The sequence below is a fragment of the Lemur catta genome, chromosome 8, assembly GCF_020740605.2.
Source record: "Lemur catta isolate mLemCat1 chromosome 8, mLemCat1.pri, whole genome shotgun sequence".
NCBI lineage: Eukaryota > Metazoa > Chordata > Mammalia > Primates > Lemuridae > Lemur > Lemur catta.
Window position 1 is genome coordinate 66,294,987 of NC_059135.1, and position 23,662 is coordinate 66,318,648.

At 39.0% G+C, this 23,662-nt stretch overlaps 1 protein-coding gene across 1 annotated transcript in view; it reads right to left on the reverse strand.

Annotated features, from left to right (window-relative positions):
• GALNT5 (polypeptide N-acetylgalactosaminyltransferase 5) overlaps positions 1–23,662 on the reverse strand; it is a 46,474-nt gene that overhangs the window by 19,575 nt on the left and 3,237 nt on the right. The window contains exons 2-3 of the mRNA XM_045560310.1: positions 9,372–9,538; positions 7,616–7,735 (exon numbers count right to left, since the gene is read on the reverse strand). Coding sequence (XP_045416266.1) covers positions 7,616–7,735; positions 9,372–9,538 — 287 coding nt within the window. The remainder of the gene's footprint in view (positions 1–7,615; positions 7,736–9,371; positions 9,539–23,662) is intronic.

Consider the following 23,662-nt stretch of genomic DNA (forward strand, 5'->3'; position numbering starts at 1 on the left):
CTGGAGTATTATGTTTAGGGTTCCTCAAGGGACGTGGGCCCGGCTTGCCATCTAATTTCACAAAATAACTTATAAGGAATGCTACAAAAACCACCTGTTTTACCTGAAGCAGCAACAAGTTGTAGAAGCTTACAGAAGGATGCCCCCTGTTGCTTTTCAGGAGACCTTGGAGTTGGCCAGGAGTTAGATGTCACTTATTGTCCAGTTACTTAACGTTAGCCAACTGATTCTTTGGAATGCTCATAAGAAATGTCAATAATTTTGTTAAATGCTATCTCATGGAGGAAATGAAAAGCTGACTTTCAGTAATGAACCCTTGACTTTCAGTAATGAACCCACCTGACTGCAGGCTTCTCTTGGTAGGGCAGTATCTCATTTGTTCTGTTCAACACTAGTTACAGATCCCTTATTCCCTTCTGCTGCACTTACTACATCTTTTTTTTTTTTCTATTGCCTTCATATAGTGAATCATTCATAGGGATCCATTGCCTCTGGACTGCCTATCAAATTTTGAAATCCTACTTGGGCCTCTCAACCTCCTCATTCACAGAAAGCAACTGTTTGGACCCAATCTCCTTGCCTGAATTGGATACAGATGAAGAGCTTGACATGTCCTGGAACCTGAGTGCATAGCAGACATTGCTAAGGGTAAGAGACATTGCTGGTTTGTCCCTTATTATTTTGTAGATGACTCTTTTAGACTTTCAGAGAGCCTGATAATACCCTGGGACAAAAATGAGCTATTTGACTTCTCTTTCTGCATGTCTTTATATCTCTGGGTCTCATCCTTGCCTGTTGCTGCCCTCCTCTTTGAATCCTAAAGAGTAGAGATCTTTAGGGAACAATAGCTGTCAAGGTCTGTCAGATTCTGGACTCAGATTCTTATCTTTAATCTCTTTGTTTGGTGAAAGCATTCCAGAGAAAATTTCTGCTTGGTGTCTTTGCTGATCTCTGATTTACACAGACTCTTCAGGCCCTGAGCCGTCTCCAGCCTATCTCTACTAGAGAGGGTTTGCGAGGACGAGTTTGCGAGGACTCAGCCAGCCCTGCTCAATGCCAGTCTCTGAATTACATCCTTGGCTAAAGCTGATCCTGAATTCCCTTGAAGTCCTTATTGGGGTCAGATGCACTTCAGAGCAGTTGCATGTATCTTTAGGCAAGGCTGTTATTAACCCCACTGAGACATTCATTTCTTCTTTCCAAATTATCAGGCGTGTGTGTGTGTGTGTGTGTGTGTGAGTGTGTGTGTATAAATAAAAATGGGCTTGTACTTTATACATCTATTTTTTTCACTTCTTTTTTAGGTAACTTATTTACAAAGGGGTAGGTCCACAAAATATGGGAAATTAGAAAACAACTTATTTTCAGATAGTTTGGGAAGCATTTCTCCACTAGGTAGTGGCAAATCATTAAGATACACATAGCTGAGGTTTTTCAGACTAAATTGTAACCCCGTAATGAATAATTAAATCAATTTAGTGGAATTTGCCAAATGTAAAAAATGAATAACATAGAAAAGAAGATATTAGAATCCATTGCACATGTTATTTGATGAGATGTCTACTGTGGTTATATGTGTGATTACACATATACCGAGTTGTGATGTAAAATTTATTTTTTAACATGAGTCATTGTCAAAATGATTTGAAAGTTCTACACCAAAACTGAGCTAATGTTAAGGGTGTTAATGAATGACTGAGAAACAAATTTATGTTTGAATTTGCTAATATCAAAGAAATTATTTTATGAATTGTAACTGAAAACACTTGAGCAAGCAGTTGCAACTGCTTTTAATCTAAATTATAACACCCAATCTGAAGACAGCCCCTCCACATTGTCTAACAGTTTGGACTGTTTGGGAGGTCATTACTAGCACAACTTGTGCACTGTGCAGAGAGAACTTTTTTTATAAGCAACATATTTTTGGTCCTTTATTCATCAACTTTCTCCACATAGATGTCTAATTTTCATCTCAGACTTACGTGGACAAAGTCAGAACTCAACAGCTATCCAAACCTGCTCCTGTGGTTATGGCCTGACCATTCCCCAAGTTGTTCAAATTCTAATCCTAGAGTCTTTAAAAAAATTTATTTATTGATACAAATATTCATACATATTTAAGGGATACATTTGATATTTTGTTACATGCATGGACTGTTTCATGATCAACTCAGGTTATTTGGGTTGTTCATCACCTGGAATATTTATTATTCCCAATGTGTTCAGAACATTTTAAGTTCTCTCTTCTAGCTATTTTGAAATATACAATACATTATTGTTAACTATAGTCACCTTACTCTACCATTAAGCATTAGAATGTATTCCTTTATCTAACTGTATGTTTCGTACCCATTAACAACCCTCTCTTCATCCCCCTACTATCCTTCCCATCCTCTGGTAACTATCCTTCTATTACCTACCACCATAAGATCAACTTATTTATTTATTTTTTTTTAGTTCCCACATATGAGTAAGAACATGTGACATTGTCTTATTTGCCTGCCTTATTTCACTTAATGTAATGACCTCTAGTTCCATCCATGTTACTGCAAATGACATGATTCTATTCTTTTTTATGGCTCTGATGGTCTTTTGTGTTTCTGTGGTCTCAGTTGTAATGTCCCCCTTTTCATTTATGAATTTATATATTTGGGTCTTCTTTTTTTCTTGCTTAGTCTAGCTAGTGGTTTATCAATTTTGTTTATGTTTTTAAAAAACCCAACTTTTCATTTGGTTGATCCTTTGTATTTCTTTTGAATTTATAATAAAGAGAAATTTATTTGGCTCATGGTTCTGGAGGCTGGGAAGTCCAAGATCAAGGGGCCACATCTGGTGCATATTCTGTCCACTATGCATCATAACATGGTGGAAGGTATCATATGGTGATGCACATAGACACACACACACATAAATAGTTATTGTGTGTATTTTTTTAGTCTCTATTTCATTTAGCTATGACTTTTATTATTTATTTCCTTCTGCTAATTTTGGTTTTAGTTTGTTCTTGCTTTTCTAGTTCCTTGAGGTATACTATTAGATTGTTTATTTGGAATCTTTGTACTTTTTTTGATGTAGGTGTTTATTGCTATAAACTTCCATATTAGCACTGCTTTAGCTCTATTCTGTAGATTGTGGTACATTGTGTTTTAATTTTCATTTGTTTCAAAAAATTCTTTTTATTTTTGCATTAATTTCTTCCCTAACTGAATGGTCATTCAAGAGCATGTTGTTTAATTTCCATATATTTGTACAGTTTCCCAAGTTTTTATTGTTATTGATTTCTAGTTTTATTCCACTGTGGTCTGAGAAGACATTTGATATGATTTCAATTTTTAAAAATTTGTTGAAATTTGTTTTGTGTCCTAACATATGGTCTATCCTGGAGAATGTTCTATGTGGTGATGAGAAGATTGTGTGTTCTATGGCTGTTAGATGAAATGTTCTTTAAATATCTGTCAGGTCTATTTGGCTTAATATATAGTTTAAATCCAATATTTCCTTGTTAGTTTTCTGTCTAGATGGTCTGTCTAATGCTGAGATGGGGTGCTTAAGTCCTCAACTATTATTGTATTGGAGTCTATCTCTCCCTTTAGATCTAACAATATTTGCTTTATATATCTGGGTGCTTTGGTGTTTGGTGCATATATGTTTAGAACTTTCATATCCTCTTGCTAAATTGATTCCTTTATCATTATGTAATGACCTTATAGGTCTCTTTTTACTGTTTTCAACTTAAAAATCTGTTTTATATGATATAAGTACAGCTATTTCTGCTCATTTTTAGTTTGCATTTGCATGGGATATTTGTTTCCTTCCTTTTACTTTCAGTCTATATGTGTCTTTACAGGTGAGATGAGTTTCTTGTAGGCAGCTTATAGTTGGGTTAACTGCTGCAGGTGGGAGAATTTGTCTTCAGGATATGTGAAAATGCACAGTGGCTTCCCTGCAAGGGCAGTGGGGATTTTTGCCAATGGCTCATGCTTCAGTGGCTGTGGGCAGAGAATGTCAGTGGGGCTCCAGAGATGTGGAGATATAATTCTGTTGGGCCTCCATGCAGGATGCAGTCTGGTGGGGGCTGGGCTCTCAATATGGCCCCTTACTGTAGCTGTTCAGGGGTCTAGGGATATGTGGGACCCAGTGTGAGCTCCCTCTTTGGAGCAATGTCTCCATGCAGTCTCTAGACACCTCAGTATGTTAGTCTTGGGGCATGTAATCAGGGCTTTCCTGTGGCTAGAATGCAGGAGTCTACAGTGCGAATGTGGACCACTACAGGGGTTACTCACTTATCCTTTTCCTGCATTAGGGAGCCTCTTCTGTCCTTCTCTGTTGGAGTCCAGTGTTCTCTTTTAGATGATCTATTCAAAGTGTGATTATCTACTTACTCTGTTGGTTCTTCTTTGTGGAGGAGGTGAGTACCAGATGTCTCTAATCAGCCATTTTGAAGACTCCCTAGGGTTGTTGATTCCTCTCATTCTACTTTCATCATATCTTATTTGATGGTAAGTCCTGTGGGCTCCATATCCACAGTATATTTTGAATCTGATCATTTCCTCCATCTACACTGGAACCTCCCTGGTACTTGGACAATTATAATAGCCTTCTAACTGGCCTCCCTACTTCCTTTCCCACCTCCCTAATATCCATTTTCTGCATGGTGGCCAGATTGAGCTTTCAAAATGTAAATCAGACAATTTTACTTTCCTGTTCAATGTCCTTTATTGCTTCACATCATATCATTAATGTAATCTCGATATTCCTTAATGGATGCATAAAACTTTACAAAAGCCTGCTTTTGCCCTTCTTTTCAAATGAATCTCCTACCACTCTTCCCTATGATCAGCACCCATCAGCCATAATGAACTTCTTTCTTTACCTTGAATATGCCACACTCATCTTTGCATTAGAAAATTTTCCCTTCTTATTCCATTTGCCTGGGAATATCCTTTACCCAGATCTCAGCTCAAAAGTTAACTACTTGAACTATTTCTTGACTATCCAATTTTTACATTATTCATAGATAATTACTTTCCAAAGAAAATTAAGTGTGGAATGCTACTTAATTTTTCTGAATTCAGTCTCTCTCATTAAGAATCTTAACTGTTACTGCAATGCCAGTTTTGGTGTGATGTAAACTAGTACAACCTCTGTGGAAAGTAATATGAAGATACCTCAAAGAACTAAAAGTAGAACTACCATTTGATCCAGCAATCCCACCACTGGGCATCTACCTGAAGGCAAAAAAGACGTTATGTAAAAAAGACTGCTGCACTCGAATGTTTATAGCAGCACGATTTATAATTGCAAAGATGTGAAAACAACCGAAGTGTCCATCACTACGTGATTGGATTAATAAAATGTGGTATATGTATACCACGACATACTACTCAGCCACAAAAAACAATGGTGAACTAATACCTCTTGTATTACCCTGGATAGAGCTGGAATCTATTCTCTGAAGTATCACAGGAATGGAAAAACGAGCACCACATATACTCACCACCAAATTGGCACTAACTGATCAACACTTATGTGCACATATGAAAGTAACATTCATCATGTATCACGCAGGTGGGAAAGGGAGGAGTGGATGGGTATATTCACACCTAATGGGTAAAGATATGCATTGTATGGGGGATGGGCATGCATGTAGCTCTGACTTGGGCAGTGCAAAGGCAATATATGTAACCTAAACGTTTGTACCCCCATAATATTCTGAAATAAAAAAACAAAATTTTCATTACAAAGAGAAGAAATTTCTTAGTAAACCAATGGGATAAGGAGAGCTCCAAATTTGGAGTCAAGGAAGTGAAACATAGGGGAGCAGATTATTCCCCATCTGAACATGCTTGAATATAAACTGGTGGAGGTCCACAATGCTAGGGCTTACAGGGACAGAGTGGCAGTTAAATGTCTAGAGGCAGCAAAGTACAGTAAATAAGAGGACAGGCTTTGGAGCCAGGAGTTTGGTGCCAATGCTGGTTTACCACTGACGAGTTGGGGGAAGTTGAGTAGGTCACAACCTCACTTTGCCTCTCTATATTCTTGTCTATAAAATGAGGAAATGATTGTACCTATCTCATAGAGTTATTGTGAGGATTCAATCAGCACAGAAAGCATTTAGAATGATACCAGAAAGTGTTTAGAATGGTACCTGCTATATAAAGTCAGCTATTATTACAGAGCACAGATACTTCCACAGAAAGATATAATAATAAACCCAAATGTTTGATGTTATTTTTAGAATACTCATAGACAGAAGAGGTTCATCTCCTCCCATTCACTCACCAACACACACACACTAAAAAGAGAGGAAAAGGCAGCATATTGCTTTTTAGGAAGACAGAAATTGCTATAGAAAGAACAGTCAAAGGTCCAAGAAGAGAGAGGTGAGGATTCAAGAATGAAAAGATTCTAAAGTCCTCAAATAGTGATGGGGTCAGGTCAAAAAGGCATAGGCTTGAATGGGCTCCTAGTGGTCAAATTTGGGACAATTTGGGCACCAAAAAGAATAGTGGTGATAATATTCACACTGAATTTTTTAAAGCCATAAATCCATAGTGATTAGGGATGACAGGGGAAGGGAGAAAGAGGGGGAATGGGTAAGGAGAGAGATTTCTTCATTACAAATGAATCTCAGCTTAAAAAAAAAAAAGGAAAGAAATGATAGAAAAACAATTTTGCAGTCCTTAGTGTAATGATTGATTCAAGCAATGATCATCAACAAATGTTATACCACTGGCTAAAATGTGAGGAAACAGAATATTCTCATGGATCAAAGTATTACACCACAAATTACTTCTTACTCCCAAAGGAAAGATCTAGCTGTCCACATCTTAACCAAGTTCTCAAAGTTAGTATCACCAATAGTGGGATGACCTGACATTATGTACCTCTTGGTATGAAGCAATAAGTACACAATTCTTATCACCTATGTAGTAAAATTCTTTTTATTTTTTATTTTTAATTATTATGAGTACATAATAGTTGCAAATCTTTATAAGATTTTAGAAGAATTCTATATAAAATTTATGCCAAAAATTATTTACCCTATAAGTAACATGAAGAAACAGAAAATTTCAGAATGTGGTCAACTGTACCAAATAAATGGCCTGGATTTTTCTTTAACCAACACAATAGTATGTAAATGAAATGGGTGGAGTTGACTATTCTAGATTGAGAGAGTAAGGGGACCAAACAACCAGATTGGAGGCATGAAATTAGACCCTGAATTTTCTTTAAAAAAAAAAAAAACATTTTGAGAACAATGAGAGAATTTTTAAAAAGCATATATTAGGTGATATTTAAGTATGAAAATTATGCTTATATAGGAGAATATTCTTATTCTTCAGAAATGCCTATTAAAGTTCTTAGGGGTACAGTGTCAAAATATCTGCAAATTCCTTTTCAAAGGTTCAGAAAAAAGTATGTAGATATAACCATGTGTCTGTGTATGTGTGTGATGAAATACATACTGCAGAAGTTTACAAATTGGTGGAATTAAGTGATGGATATATAGGTATCATTGTGCTTTGTTTTTAAATTTGCTGTTATGTTTGAAAAACATTTTAAATTAAGACAAAAATATAATCAAAACAAAAAATGAATAGCTTCTTACCTGTTGCATTTTGTGCACCTGCCAGCCTGGCTCTTATTAAGCCATGTCTCTCTTTGAGGCGAAGAATCCGGACTTTTGGAAACTGAGACATGTATTTATCCAAATTATCTTTTAAGTAGTCTGTATCAGAGTAAGGATAAACAAGATAACACTGGAATTAACTAGGTCTGAATAGTCTCAGAAGTAATACCTCCTAAATGTCAAATTCCAAAATCTAGGACATTATTATCATCACTAAATGTTTGTTCCTTGAGCCATAATTTTATATCCTGATATCATTTTCTTAGAAGAATTTTGTCTGAGTTCAATATTCTAAGCTGTCTGATTTCTCAACCCCAAATCCTTCTTTTCAGTATTGCAAAATTACACAGTGGAGGGCTTACTTTTTCTGAGTATTTGTCAAGGCAGGGGAAGATTTTCCTCAAAATAAATGAAACTCAGGCTTCTGTGCAACTCTTTCACCACCCCATCCCTTGCAAAGGCCCCTTCCAAGATCCAGGGAAGAGGCTAAGCAATCGTGTGCAGATTGTATAATTTGCAAAAGAAAGCTAGTGCAACAGTAGGTTGTTAAGACCACCACCATTTCCTACTCAGACCTCCCCTCCATTATATCTTTCCTCTCTTATTGGATGACCGTGGAGGGATCCAGCTAGAGGAACATTTTGGAGGGTTTTGTGGGGTATATTTATGTGGCTTGTGGTCATTGAGCTGTGTAATTAAGCTATTGACAGCTATCCCAGGTAGGAATGGCTTCCAGGAATATTTTGGCAGCTCACTTTCTTACTACGTTTGTGTCCGTTTTCTTAAAGAGGACCCTGAAAACTGTATAAGCTTGAGGTCCCACAGAATCTGGACCTGGCCCTCACATAGGGACTTTTATTAACTTAGTAACTGGGTTTATACTTTCAAGCTCACTTCTTAAGATTTTCGGACAGTTTTCCTAGGGTGTCTCACTGCTTCTTGAGCTCAGCATGATCATGATAGGAACTCTGAGGCTAAAGAAACTGCCCACATCGCTGTGGTCACAGCCCAAGGCTAAGCTGTTCTACTAACACTGCCATCTCTTTGCTAACTACTAAACTTTTCTGAAATGGGTTGCATTTAGGGAATTCGTAATATGGCTGTCATGGGCCCTATGAGACCACCTACACAGGCAAGTTATTTGACAAACTCAAAGGATAAGATTCTTCATTATGATAAAACAAAAACAAACTTAAAGACCATAGTGGATTCTGTTTTTGAACTCTGTTGGGACAACATCTCTCTGGTCCCATTGATAATCTGTCTTCTCAACACTTAACTGAACATATAATATGTCTTACTCTTGCGGAGGAAGTCGTAGGACTTCTATTTCTTTGCTTTCCATAGATTCTAAGCTATGATCAGTAGGAAGGGCATCCCATAAACTGTGGGGCATTTGCTTATTAGATTTCATAATCAGGCATTTATGCATTTGGACTCTGGACATTTCAAAGTGCCCATCTCCAAGGAATTGTAATTAGAAAATCAGTCCCACATGGTAGAGGAGTCACAGCTGAGAGGAAGCCTGAAATATCTAGCTGAACAGAGCCCTGGATGACTTTTAATGTCCCATAGATACTGAGACTTATGCCTCTACGTCTCTGCATGAAACAATGATTTAGCATTTGTAAAATGTTTATGCTTCATCAACTTACCCTATAACTTTGTCATCCAAACTGCTATTGGTTCATATCAAACTTGACTTTTCAAGAGAGAGCCTCAGTGGTTTTCTTACCTTTCGTGCTGAAGTCATCTACCAGCAGAATCTCCTTGATGAGGTGTGGAGGAGAGCGGTTGAGGACACTGTGAACAGACCTCAGGAGAGTGGACCACACCTCATCCACAAAACACATGATGACACTCGTGGTTGGGAGGTTATTGTGAACTAGCTGTTCTGCACACCTGGGCCGGAATACAAGCAAAGCACAAGAGATGTGCTAACGAGATCCACAGATGGTTTTAAAAGTCACAGAGTGTGATTGTGTGCATCTACACACACACTCACTCTATCTTCTCTCTTTTATCATCGATTTTTGTATATTAATAATGATTTTATCATTTTGTAATGTGCCTTTTCTTGGGGAGGGGTACATGCAAAATGAAAGAGCAGAAGAATAACCAGTAACAACAGATGCTATAAAAGGACTAGCAATGCAAGACATGAGAACTTCCTGTGGAGGCATCATGCTGCAGTGGAAAGGATATGGGCTTTACAGGTGATTAGACACCATTGTGAATCTTATTACCAATATTTCTCAGATCTTTAACCAGTATCACCTTCCTTAATCTTTCTATGTCTCAGTTTCCTCATCTGCCTAATGAGGGAATTAATGGTTCTTATTCAACAGAGTTTTATATCCTAGTGATAATGTACCTCAAAAGTCTACCATGGTTCTTGGTATAGGCATTCACTAAATGGTAGTTATTGTTATCATTATTAGATTATATGCCAGAAGAGAGCATTCTGACTTATTTAACATTACCAAGTAGTTATGACTGCCCTTCCAGCCAGCCATCTGCCAAGTGCCAAAGATATATTCTTTCTCCCACTCTGCATATGAATGTATTTATGGCACTATATATGGGCCAAATAAACTATTTTCAGCTTCCCTATCTATCTGGGGGTTCCTGCTGAGAGTCTGCTACAGAGTTGAAATCATTTTGCTGGCACAGAACTAAGAACCAGGCTACAGTGGGAACTGGTATTCAGATGGGTTGCAGCTGGCCTGGGTTTTCCATGCCTGGCAGATCACACCGCCTCACCGCTGGCATCCTTCCACCTCCTTCCTGAGTTGCTCTTCACAGGTGCCCCGTGGAACCTCACAAAGTTTATTTGCCATCCCTCTAACACAGTTACTGTCAGTAATGTAATCATTAATGATGAGGATGTTGATGAATAAATACTATAAGCACTCTGCATTATTTTAATTTAAACATCAAACTACCAGCATCTCTTTCCCTTTTCATTGATGAATAATCAAAATCATGGAGAGACTAGCCCATGATCCTACTGCTAGTAAATGGCAGAGCTGGGACTCAACCTCTGGTCCAGCCAGGCTCCAGAAGTCATCATTCAGGAAGTCTTAAGTCCACAAGAATAGAAGCAGCTGGCAGTACACGTGGCATTTAGTGGGAGCTGGTACTTCTGCCACATAACATGGTGACATTTTACTTATTCCATAAGTAAGAAATAGATAAGAGTATAAGTAATAGTAAAACAAACCATGTTTGCATGGCACTTTATGTATAGTTGCCAAAGTGCCATTTTGTACATAATTTAAGTCAGTCTTCATAACAACTGCTTGAGATGCATATTATTATATACTTCTTCAAATAGAGCAAAATGAAGCTTGAGAAGTTAAATGACTTACCCAAGATCATTCACCTAGAAAAAATGTATATGGCAATGTGAACAAAAACAGTTTTCATTCCACTGCTGGTTTTTCTGTACTAAGAGCCTGGATTTTGGAATCAGATGAATATGGGCTCAAATCTCAGTTCTTTTAATTACTAGCTTGGAAAAGTTATATAACTTCTTTGAACCTCAATTTGCCAGCTACAGAGCAAAGATTAAAAATCCACTTGTTGTAAGATTAAATACAAATATATAAACTCACCTAGTATATATCTGACACATAGCAGGTACTGAAGAAATGGTAGGCAAATCCAGCTATGCTCTGTAATTTTAATGGTTCCCTAAAATGGTTGGTTATCATAGTAATTGATAAAGCCTTAGAAAAACACACAAATCCAATCCTCAGCCCCAGAAAATCAATCCAGAATGTTTGCATAGGGCCTGAGAATTTGTTTCTAAATCAAATAAAACAAACAAACAAAAGAAACCAACCAACAAACAAAAGAATGACACTTACAAATCATTGATATGCCAGTTTGGGAAGTTGAGCTCTAAGGCAAAGTTAATTTATCCTTATTATTTGTTGCTAATCTTAAAAAAAAAAAAAAACAGGGGAGAGATAGGTGCATGTCCTGAACTGTCAACATTAAATCAATATCACACATTTCAGTTAGATATCATGTAGTGATCATATATCTAATGTTAACATAAAATAGCAGACTGTCTAAACTAAAATAATCTTATTCTACACAAAGGATCCATGCATTTCAGAATAATATGAGATATTCCTGACTTCACTTAACGGCTTTATTAGTCTCCCGTGGCTGCCATAACAAATTACCAAAAATTCTGCTTTATAGTTCCTTCCTCAATTTATCTCTTTTCTTTTACATTTTACTGTGAACCGAAAGAAGATACCAGGCCACACCTTCAACACTTTGCTTGGTATTTTCCTCAGCTAAATATCCAAGTTCATCATTTGCAAGTTCTGCTAATTTTCATGTGACTGTAGGTCACAATTTGGCCAAGCTTGCTGCCACTATATAACATGATCACCTTTCCTCCAAATCCCCATAAAGATAAAATGCTCTACATTTCCTTCTCAGCCCTCACAAGACGCACTTATAATGCTCATATTTTTGCCAAAATTCTGTCTGAGCAACACATGTATTCTCAAAGATGATAGAAGCTTCCTCCACTGTGCTCCTTATTTCCTTCTGAGCCTGCACCAGCTGCATCTTCAACATCCCTGTTTCCACCAACAGGCTCTTCAAGGCAGTCTAAGCTTTTTCTATGATGTGTCTCAAAATCTTTCCGGAGTCTACCCATTATCTAATTCCTTGGATATTCCTTGGATAATATTTCCATATTTTTAGGTATGTTTCAGCAGCCCTTCATTTCCTGATACCAAAATCGATATTAGTTTCCTGTGGCAGCTATAAAAAATGACCACAAACTTGGTGGCTCAAAACAACAGAAACATTCTCTAACACTTCTGGAGGCCTGAAGTCTAAAATCAAGATGCCAACAGGGTCACATTCCTTCCAGAGGCTCCAGGGGAGATTCTATTCTTCGCCTCTTCCAGCTCCCTTAACTTGTGGCTGCATCACTTAATCTCAATTTACACATTGAAGTCCATGAAAGGGTTAACTGGTGATATCAAATTATGAATTATAATATTGAAACTCAATTTTAGAAAATAAAGATAATCAGAAAAAGAGAGGAAAGAATATGAATTGAGGGATTTCCTAGCATTAAATAAAAATTGTTTTATTTGGTGGCATAATTACCAATAATTCCAACAAGTAAAGGACAATTTTGGAACCAGACACACCTTAAAACTCTGAAATTTCTTTCACAAAGCCAAAAAAAACCAAAAACCAAAACAAACAAACAAACAACAAAAAAAAACAAACAAAAAAATCAGACTCCAATTCTCAGAATCTCTGGTGATGAACATCAAAGACCAGAGTGATGAGACTGAAGTTTGCCAAGGAGAGAATGGATGGGGCTGGAGTGCAATGAATTAAAGAGAAAAGGTAGATGAGGGAGAGGAGAGTATTTTGCTGACTCTTTTGGGAGAAAAGCTAGAGAAGAAAGAGATAAGAGGGTAGATGGTAGGATGCAGGGTAGATTTGTCAACTCTGTTCTCCCTCCCTCTCCTGAGTAGAAAGGGACAGAATCTTATTTATGGGCTTCAGGGAAGTTGCAGATAGAGTTGAGAGTTGAAAAAATCAGCGATTCATAGGACTATTGATGAAACAAAGTCTCCTCTTTTCATAATCAACCTTACAGTGGCAGTTGATGGAACTGACAGGTCTAGCTTCCTTAAGTCACTCTCCATTTTTAATTTGTTTGTTGTATGAGACAATATATTCTCCCCCATCACTCACTGCCTTTCCCCCTTTAGTTTCCTTCTCAGCTCTTCCCTTCTCTTCTTAATCTCTAAGCAGAAAGCTGTCAGAGCTGGGTCCTGGGCTTTGTTTTCTTCTCTGTACTATGTCACCATATGATCCCATTCATGCCCACAGCTTTGTGTGATAATACCTTCCAAACTTATCTCCTGGTCAGATGGCTCCTCTGAATTCCAGACTCATGCTATGTCCAACCAACTACTTGACATCTCCCCTGCATGTCTCTCAGGTATCTCACACATAACACGTCTGACACAGAAATCTTGCTTTCACTCCACTCAACCCAACCAGTTCCTCTGCATTGCCCCTCTTAACAGCATCACCACCCACCTTGCCATTCTAGACTTCACCCTCTTCCTGACTGTAAATAAAACCAATCTGTCAACTTCTGTTCAATGTAATGCCCACATTTATTGCAACTCCAAATTTTTTACACCCTGCCGTTGCCACACCTAGTTCTTGAGCTTCACTCTCTTTCTGTAGAGTCATTGCTGAAGTCTCCTGACAGTCTCTATTTCCACTCTTTCTCATATCCACACCACTCTCCTGTTTAAAATCCTTCAGTCAATTCCTATGGGACAAAGAAAAAAATGTCCAGATTCTTTACTATAACCTAACGGATACCTACCCATCTTTCCAACTGTCTGTCATTCCACTGTCCCACCTCACTCCACCTGGCCACCTTGGCCTTCTCTCAGTTCCTTCTCTGACCACTCTTTCAAAATTTAGCTATTCTTCTATTATTCTTTACTACAGTCATCTGTATTTCTGTCACAGCATTCATTTAACAATTTTATTTCCTTATCTTCTGCATCCAGAATTTCCTGAGGGCAGGGCAAATCTGCCTTGCTTACGGTACCACAAGCTTAAAGCACAGTTGCACATAATAAATATTTGATAAATGTGTATTGAATGAATGGCAATAGAATGGAGCTTAAATTTAAAGCTTAAATAGTAAAAGAGATATTTCTCCTTGAGATAGGAAAAAAATGATATCATATATAAGTTTATGCATATGGGATGAGAAGTTGAAAAATTGTAGCTTATACTGGAGGAAAGGTTATTTGCTAAGGTAATAAGGTAGGGCTTGAGGAGAATGGAGACTATTTCTGACAGGCAGTATGGGCAGTTTCTGGGAAAGAGTGTCAGCCAGTTATATGTAAAGGGGTTTCTGAGGGACATTGAGCACTTTCTTGAAGTTGGAGATGCCAAATTTTGACAGAATACAAGTGTGTGATTTGCTCCACCAGTGCCTGGCAGCCTGAATGTAGGAGATAAAGCAAATCGTTGGATTAATACAAGTCTAGGGGTCATCAGAGCAAATGAGGTAGAAAGAAGTATGGTAGAAGATTTTGAAGGGACGGGTGTAAAGTGGTTAAATGTTTCATCTTGGGCTCTGGGTTGAGAAAGAAGTAAAGCTAAGAGAAGTTAGTAGCCTGAGTGAAAGGGAGGGTACGGAAGAAAACAGTGACTTTCTCATCCCTAATTTTATCACGTAAATTAATGGGAAATGCACATTGTACCCCAAGTATTCTTTATAATATTTGGTGCTGAAAAAAAAGAAATCAGTTCTGAAAAGCAAAGACCAGCTGCACAAATTCTGCAGGAACCAGCAAATCTAGCTGTGAAGTCCTGAGAGTTGTTTACGGTTCAAATTTGCTTGGCTTTAGAAACATCCAGTGACCGATGAAAATTCACTGGGAAGAGTTTCAAGCAGGCTCATACCAACGACTCTTCCTATATTATAAATCAGTAGATTTTTGGCCTGTTTTAGAAGGAACTTCTAAAGTGCTAGCCAGTTTGAAATTACAGGTAGGAAAAGCTCTCAGGGATTTGAGGGATTTGGGAAAGGCTCTCAAATTTTCCCCAATGTGTCACAGTGCCTTAATTTCACCATTAGAAACCTCTAGGGGCGGATCATGAAGAACCCCACTAGATGCTAACATACCAGCAAATAAGAAGTATCTCTGCAAATTGCTGACAAGCATATATTTTAGAAGTATTTAAGGAATAACATTGAAGAAGAACCCACTGAAGATTATAAGGTACAGATCATATTGGTGTCTGGTAAAAGGCAATATTAAAGGATGGGGAGGAGGGGCATTGAAAGAGATGCCAGAGGTTTCCAATACAAAGTTTCCGAAAGTGCCTTGGTTTAGGTGACTGAGATGTCAGGCTGCTCTAACATTTAGAGGGGCCTGTTCTCCTGCACCACTAAGCAGATTAAGCACGTTTCCAGGTGTGTGACAAAACCAGTATGCTTGTTTTGTTCAAAGGCACAGTGGGGCACATCAGAAAGGCTTTTAGCATTATTAGATCTTACACCAGTCTTGCATACTGACAGTTATCCAGTTTCCATAGGTTGTAAAAACCATTTCAAATTATCCTACACTGACCCAATTGAAGCAAATTCCTTTTGATCCAATTTTTCCATTGGAAACCTTGATTTCTGCTCTATTGAGGGAGGAGGAAATGCAGCTAAAGTCTAAATTAAATGTAAGATATTTCTGGATTTGTAACTTTTTTTGAGGCTAAAAAGTCATATTTATGTATGTCTATTCAATACACAAATTAGGTATTTAGAGTCGATAGGCCCCATGGTATACTTAAAAATTAACCCATTAGGTTACTATAGCCAACCCAAGTTCTACAGGCGAACGGGGCCTCTAATGCGGGTGTTTCATCACCCTGCACAGAGCTGACGCACTACTGTGGTAGGGCAGAGAGACTCTGCACGTGAGAAAGATGATGAGTTCTTTCTAGCACTTACTGGCCACAGACCAATAAGGCAAGTCATTAACCTTCCATATCCTCAGTTTCCTCACTTGTAGGATGAAGACTACAATGCCCTGGTCACAGAATGTCTGTGCAGATTTGATGAGATAATGGACATAAAAATACTTCGTATGCTTCATGGTGAAAAACCCATGTGAGAACCTAATGCAAATACACACATTTTGACTGGCCACACTGTTCTTTTCTGAGGCAGTCGTTTAATCTGAGTCTATCAAGTGCTCAGTCATTTATCAAGAGACTCAGAAAGGGATGTGTTCTACCCTCTTGGCTTCTGTGTGCTGAAGGCTCAGCCACTAACCTGATTTGAATGTAGCCTATCAAATAAAGGAGGTTTCAAATCAGAAGATAGACGGAATGATAACATTCTCTCACTTCTATGAATTTTTCATTTTATGCCAAGACAGTCAAAATGTACTATGTGGGTCAAGTCTCCAGTCTTCACAGATTTGAACAGAAGGTCAAGGAGAATATTTTCTCAACTTCTATTTGCAATTCAACTAGGGCCTTGGTGGGAGCCTGCAGGGGCCTTCCCTCCCCAAGCTCTGGTATCTTCGGGAGCATCGGGAGGAGAATGGAGCATGGAGCTGAGGAGCTGGGCCTGGAGTTTCAGCACATTCTTTTCTCCCAGACCTTAGAATGAATGGGACTTCTTTTCCTCTCACTGATAAGAGGGTATGGTGATATAAAAATTTTCCTTTCCTGTTTTGTTCCTTCTAGGGTAGACTGTCCCTGACATTCAGTCAGAATCACCTGGCTACTAATTTAGGAAATTTAAGTCACACTCATCCCCTCTACTCCCAAGGCCTTAGCCAACTGAAGCTGTGGCTGCTGAGGTGGCTATCGCCATCAAAGCCACAGGACTCAGGCTTGGAAATATAAACCACCGGCATCAACATTCGACACTTCGACAATAGTCTATTTTGAGCAGGCAGCTGTCACAGTGAAATTGGGATGGCAGGGAGAAGAGCAGGAGGTGGTGTGATGTGGCAGCAATAGTGCTGGCTAGAGGTGAGGGCACCATGCACACGGGTAGCTCTGTCTCGTCTGCTGTGTGTGACCTTGACCTTGGGCAAGGCACTTTCCTCCTGGGAGCTTCTCTGGGATATAAGGGACTAGATTAGATCTCTTTTGAGTCTTAATCTAGTGATTACCACTCTGCGATTTTCTCTGCAACTTAGGTTACATTTAACCTTAAATGCTTTCCTCTGGGTCAAGAGGCGCCTGAGAAAAAGCAAATGGAATTGTTCTTTCTATGGCTTTAAATCCTTCCATAGTTTCCCACTGGCCTTTAGAAGGACCTTAACAAGGTCCTGAGTGATCTGGACTCTGCTTACCTCTGTGGCCTCACTTACATCCTCATCACCCAACCCAGTTTCTCAGTGGATCATTCTTTTTCCCTCCTTTCCCCACTTCTCCAAGTCTCTCCCCTTTCAGGTTACAGCTCAAACATTTCTGCTGCCTCCCAGGCTGGGCTAGGCCTTCCTCGTCCTCGCTCCAGTAGGACCCTGTGCTTCTGCACAATGTTTGCTCTACGTGCCTCAAGGGCAGGGACCGTGCCCTGACGCTATCCTGCATAGCAGCAGCTCAGAGAGATTTGCTCCCTGTGGGTGTGGCGTTCACTGTGTTTGTGGTGCACTTTTAAAGAATCACTTTTGCTTAATGTTATATAGAAAATAATTTCCTATCAATTTTTTTTTTCTCTGACTAGGTAGATGTCATGCAAAACTAATTCCCCTCCTGTACCTCTGATGTATGTATAAGGAAGAGAGGTGATTTAATGTCTGCCCGAGTCATGTTATCATAATGAAACAAAGGAAGGAGGAGGTGTAGCCCATGCAAACAGCACTGGAATTAAAAGTTGGGAAATTTTTTTGTTTGGTATCCCAAATCTGCTATTAGCTTGGCAGGACAGAAGGTACACCATATATTCTTTTACAGCCTCACTTTTCTCATCTGTAAAACATTTGAGAGATAGTATCTCTTTCATAGTATTGCTGTGAGGATTGGTTAGAACAAAAACACACACACACAGCCCTACAAAAAATCTACATACAAACATACATGCTTACACATCACTGACTGAAACAAAACCAGCACTGTTTTTGTGAGGCTCAGAAAGGGAGGAATTCCCTCCCTCGGAGAGCCTTGGCAAGCCACGGGGAAGTGGGGGTGAGGTTGCTCAACGTGGGGGAAGTTATTAATCAGAAGACTGAGGGCTGGGTCCCTATGCTGATACTTGTGAACCGTGAGCCCTTGTGTTACTTTGCGTGTCCCTGTGTTTTTTCCATCTGTGAATAAGGAGGTGTAACTCTTTATCAGCCTGGCGTGGCTGTCCTGAGGATGGAATGACAGGGTGCACGTGAAGGGTGAAAGGCCCCAGCCTCCTGGCGTGGTGTGCTGGCTCCCTGCAGGCTAGGAGCAAATATTACCTGCAACGAAATGAGGTGCGACTCTCCGAATTATCTACCATAATCTGAAACCTCAGGGTCCTCTGTAAATCTCAATGTATTTTATAGGTAAAGCTGGGATAATAGTATCTACCTTGAGGAATGGTTTTAGGGGTCCAACGAGAAGGCAAGTAGTAAAAGCCTTTGTAAACACTCGGTTTCTTCCCGTTGCTACTTCTCACACGTTCCAGAGACCAGCATTTTAGAAGCAGGGCCAATTTAGAAGGTACTTGAGTTTGGAATAATATAGATGTTTTCCCAGAGGACTCTCAAAAAAAAAAAAACTCCTTTTATTTTGAAAGCAAACAACAAAACAGAGCTTCTAAACATTGCCATTTGCCCTGAATTTTTCTGATCCTTGAGCAAAAAGAACTCTCAAGAGTTCCCCTCTTGAGAGGCTCTGCTCTGAATGGATCAGCCAGGAATGCCCAGCAGGAAGCTATTTTCTGGGATAAGAGTACCCAGGGCAATATTACAGCAAAAATTTGATAAAATTAGGCTGCGGGTTAAATCAGGCCCTGGGTTAGTTAGATGTGTGAAAAGGCGGTATAAATAGGTTTAAATTCCTACATTGATTAATTACTCTCTCCCAGGAGCATTTCTAGGTCTTTGACGGTATTTAGGAGGAAAAGTGACTGATTTGCTTTAACATTTCGCAGTTTTACATTAATTAGGCACTGTGTAACTGTTTTCTTTGAATTAGTAGCAGAGTTGTGTTTTACTCTCTTCTCTGATCATCTTTGTGTTTATTATTCCCTAGTTATGGGGTGATTGTGATAAAAGTATCCAAAGGCTCAGTAATTGTTTCTTGGCCAGTTAATCTTTTTTATGTTACAGTCTAGCCTACACCTTTTAAACAAAATTTCCCTTTTATTTCCTGCTCCTTTACATGACTTGCCAATGAAATAGAGCACTGTGCCCTAACATAAACCACAGATAAGCTCACAAAAGCATGCACATATGCACACGAATGAACACACACATACTATTCCAAAAGCACCACTAGCTGGCTGTGGTGCCTCATGCCTGTAATCCCAGCATTTTGGGAGACTGAGGTGGGAGGACTGCTCGAGCCCAGGAGTCTGAGACCAGCTTGGATAACATAGTGAAATCCCAAGATCCTACTTCTACAAAAAATTTAAAAATTAGCTAGGCATGATGGCGTGCCAGAAGTCTGAGCTACTTAAAAGGCTGAGCCAGGAGGATCACTTGAGCCCAGGAGTTTGAGGCTCCTATAAGCTATGATGACAGCGCCACTGTACTCCAGCCTGGGTGACAGAGGGAGACCTTGTCTCAAAAAAAAAAAAAAAAAAAAAGGCACCACTGCCTTTTGAGTGAAAGCGGGAAATAACCTTTTTATTTTATTTTTTAATTTTTACTTTTTTTTTTTTTCCAGCTTCTGGGTAGCAAACCCCTTTAAATCCCTTTTGTGAGAATTTTTTTTCCTGCCCACGATTAGGTAGTTTCTCAGGGAGATCTCATAGCATCTCCAGTTAATTTTAGGTAATGTTCTCCAGTCACTATTAGTCACAAAGGCACTCTCACTGCATCAATTAAAATATTCATCCCATGTAAAAATCAAAAAATCTGAATTTAATTCAATTTTAAAGTTTCTCATTTCCCCTAGCCTGATAAAGTTTTAAAAGCTTGAAGTTTGGGAGGATACCTGATCAGTTTATTTTCTCTCTTCTGGTTTTTCCTCCTCCTCCTTCCCTTTTTCTTCCTCCTCTGGTAACTCATTAGTTATGGTTTTTGACGCCCCTATAGCCAAAATTAAGGTTTGAAAAAGTTTTCCTTTCCCTTCAAATAAGGAGTGGTTTGTGGCAAACGCACTCTGCTATCTTTTGTTTTTTATATGTGCCAAGAAAAACCTCTCTTTAGCTGTGTCGGAAGGAATCAAATGGTTGGTTGACAGTCCTGGCTCTGGGTTAAAAAGAATAAAGACCCATTTTAATTGCTTTATTGAGGGGCTTGCCAGTGTTCTGTAGGAAAGGAAAGGCATTAAATTAAGTAATCGAGTAACATTATGACGACACAGCAGTGGTAGATGAGCATGCCAGAATTCACATTCCACTTTAAAAACTAAATGCTGGCAGCAAAAATTCCTTTGAGTCATTTTTCTCTAAATTCAGATTCAGGAAGTGCACTCTTAAAATAAGTTCATTTTTGTAGTTCCATCTTAACTAGCTGCAGGCCAAAAGACAGACTTCTCCAAGTAGAATTGCCCTGCATTTTCTGTAGATAGGACCATAGTTTAGCAAAGCCTGTGTGTGTGTGCGTATGTGTGTGTGTGTGTGTGTGCACACATGCATGTGTATGTGTGTTGATTATTGCTGATGGAAACAAAATTTAATAATTAAGAGCAAGAGCTGTAAGGATTAGCTTTTTATTAAAAAAGATGAAATATGGAACTTTAAAATGACTGTCAAAAAAGCATTTTACTTCAAGCACATTTTATAGGCAAAAATTCTAGGCATGAATGAAGTTATTTTACTTACATAAAACATTCTTGTAAGCAAAGCAATTTTCCTCCCTTGAAAGTCAAAACATTAACATTCAAAACCAAAACTATAAAAATATAAGGAATCAACATGATTAATAAATAGATCATAGTGTTAAACAGGATGTATTCACCTAAACCAGACTCTAATATATTCAAAATGAAACATTAGGAGACTCATTTTTCATTTATAAAAAGACTTATTATGAGTTTCATTTGAATTGCTACCTCTCAGTTATTTTTTAAAGTAGTATCAGTTTTTGAAAATTATTTCAGAGAAACATACCTTTTAAATCCATATTAGGCAAACTTGTATCTTTTGAGTGCACGGCACTGTGATCACTTCTGAGTGCAAAATCAAGCTAAAGACAGAGCTTCCTTTAGAAGCTTATAATTTCACTAAGAAGGCAAAACAGACACTCACAGCTCCAGTTAGCGAAGAACATACAACAAAGAGTGTTTTAGTAACAAGGGGTGCTGCACACATTAAGGGTCATTGGAATTTAGAGGTCACAGCCATGTCATGGCCCAGGTGGAGGTAGGCTAGAATTGGATTTGGAGAAATTGGATTGGAATGTCTGGGAGAAAATGGTGAGGGCCGTGCAAGGTGATGAGGGAGGGAGGCAGTGGGAAGGGACCGGCTAATAAAAACATCAATGGATGATAATGACCATAATGTGTAGAAAAGGGTGAGACTATCTTTCCTTATGTTGAGGGCCCAGCTTGGAGAAAACGTCATGTGTGGGGGGGCTACTGTCATACCTCAAGGGGGAGAAACAGGCAGCACTGCAAAGGACAGTGTAATGCTGGTGACAGAAAGGACAAAAGGCCATGCGATTGCATATCGACATGTTAGAAGTGGTTCCTGGGCACTCAGGAGGGAAGGGAGGGATGAGCAGGTTTGGAAAAGGGCGTCTGATTTTAGAACTGGAGTAGAGGAAGTTGTCCGGGAATCCTGCCTGTCCTCTCTGCTTCTTAATGCTAACTTCCCCCTAGTACACCAGTTAACCCATCCTTAAGAAGATAATTAACTTTCGACTAGTTATCTTTACTGGAGGGAATTGAATTTAAATGAATATAGCAAATCTATGTTTTTTTATCCTTTTTTTGTTCAATCTATATTAAATGAGCAGTTATGATATGCCAGTTACTGTGTGAGTTCATCTCTAATGGTGGATATTTGGGGAATGTCAAGGGCAGTAAGGGAGAGACTCTCTCAAACTTGAAATTTAAAGGTTGCAGTTGGCTGCCACTCTAGCCAATTCTCGTGCATTCTTATAGCATGTGTGCTTTCTCTTTTTCACACACACATTTTCTCATTATATTTTATGACAATTTTCCCCTTATGCTGACTTCTAAAATTCATTATCTTTAGCAATCTTATTGTGTATTCTTGTGAGCCATCTCAAACACTTTTTGAGCAAGGCTGAAAAATAAATAAAATCAAAGTAAAAAAACTTCACTTCAAATCTTGCCAACCTTCTGAATCAATTGTTCTTCATTTGTATTTTCTTCTAACCTTTATCCATATGAATACATAATTTGCATATATTTATAGTCAGAGTGTTTGGGTACAAGAAAAAAAGTGATTTGTCCTCTTTCAAGGGAGAGTGACGCCAAAGGGCTGTAAACACTTTGGGAGGCCCCACCTATGGGCTTCCTAGTGGCTAGATTGTCTCTTCCACCCTGATGGCAGAGCAGGGCCTGGACCAGGCAGCTTGCCGAGAGTGCACCTTTATTTAGCCAAGGTGGGTTGTGTGATAAGAGGGAGGGGCTTGGCCACAGGCTTTCTGACTCATCCTCTCAAGCACACGTGTCAGTTTCTGCTACAGTTGGGACAACCTCCTTCAGAAGCCAGAGCCCGACTGTAACTTGCCTGGGCTGCAGCACTTAACTTCCACAGACCAAAGTATAGAAACTAACAAGTGCTGGGAGCCATCGAGCCTTCCATAAATCACACAGATGATAACATCGTTATTACTCCCTTTTGGACCCCACACACTTGCCCTTTCTCTGGTTGGAACTAGAGCTTGTGCTTCTGTGCAGGGTCTGATTCCTCCCCAGATGCCTAGCCGTCTGCTGGGTCACTAAGGGCATGTTAAAATGAAGCTGCTTTGATGACTATCACATTCCCCTGTGTTTTGTGTTCCAAGCTGGCATATGTGATTCTATAATATCCAGGATTTCAGATTAGAGCTGGTCTAATGTAATTTTTAGGATCCTTTTTTGGTGGGGGGGGGGTAATTGGTAAGAGATGGGAGCTAGCACAACATAATTTTGAGCATGAATTTGAATCATTTTTCTACAATCATTAGCTCTATGGTCACAGACACTTTAACTTCCCAGGGCCTCAGCTTTCTCATCTTTGAGTATTTTTGCATTCTGCTCAAGGATGTGTCACCAGGATGAGGAACATGAGTGACACGGTGGTTGGTCTAAGCAGGCAGTTAGCATATGGCTGGTTGCTATTTGCCAAGGGCTAAGAGATTGAAAACAGCCTCATTGCAGCCAACG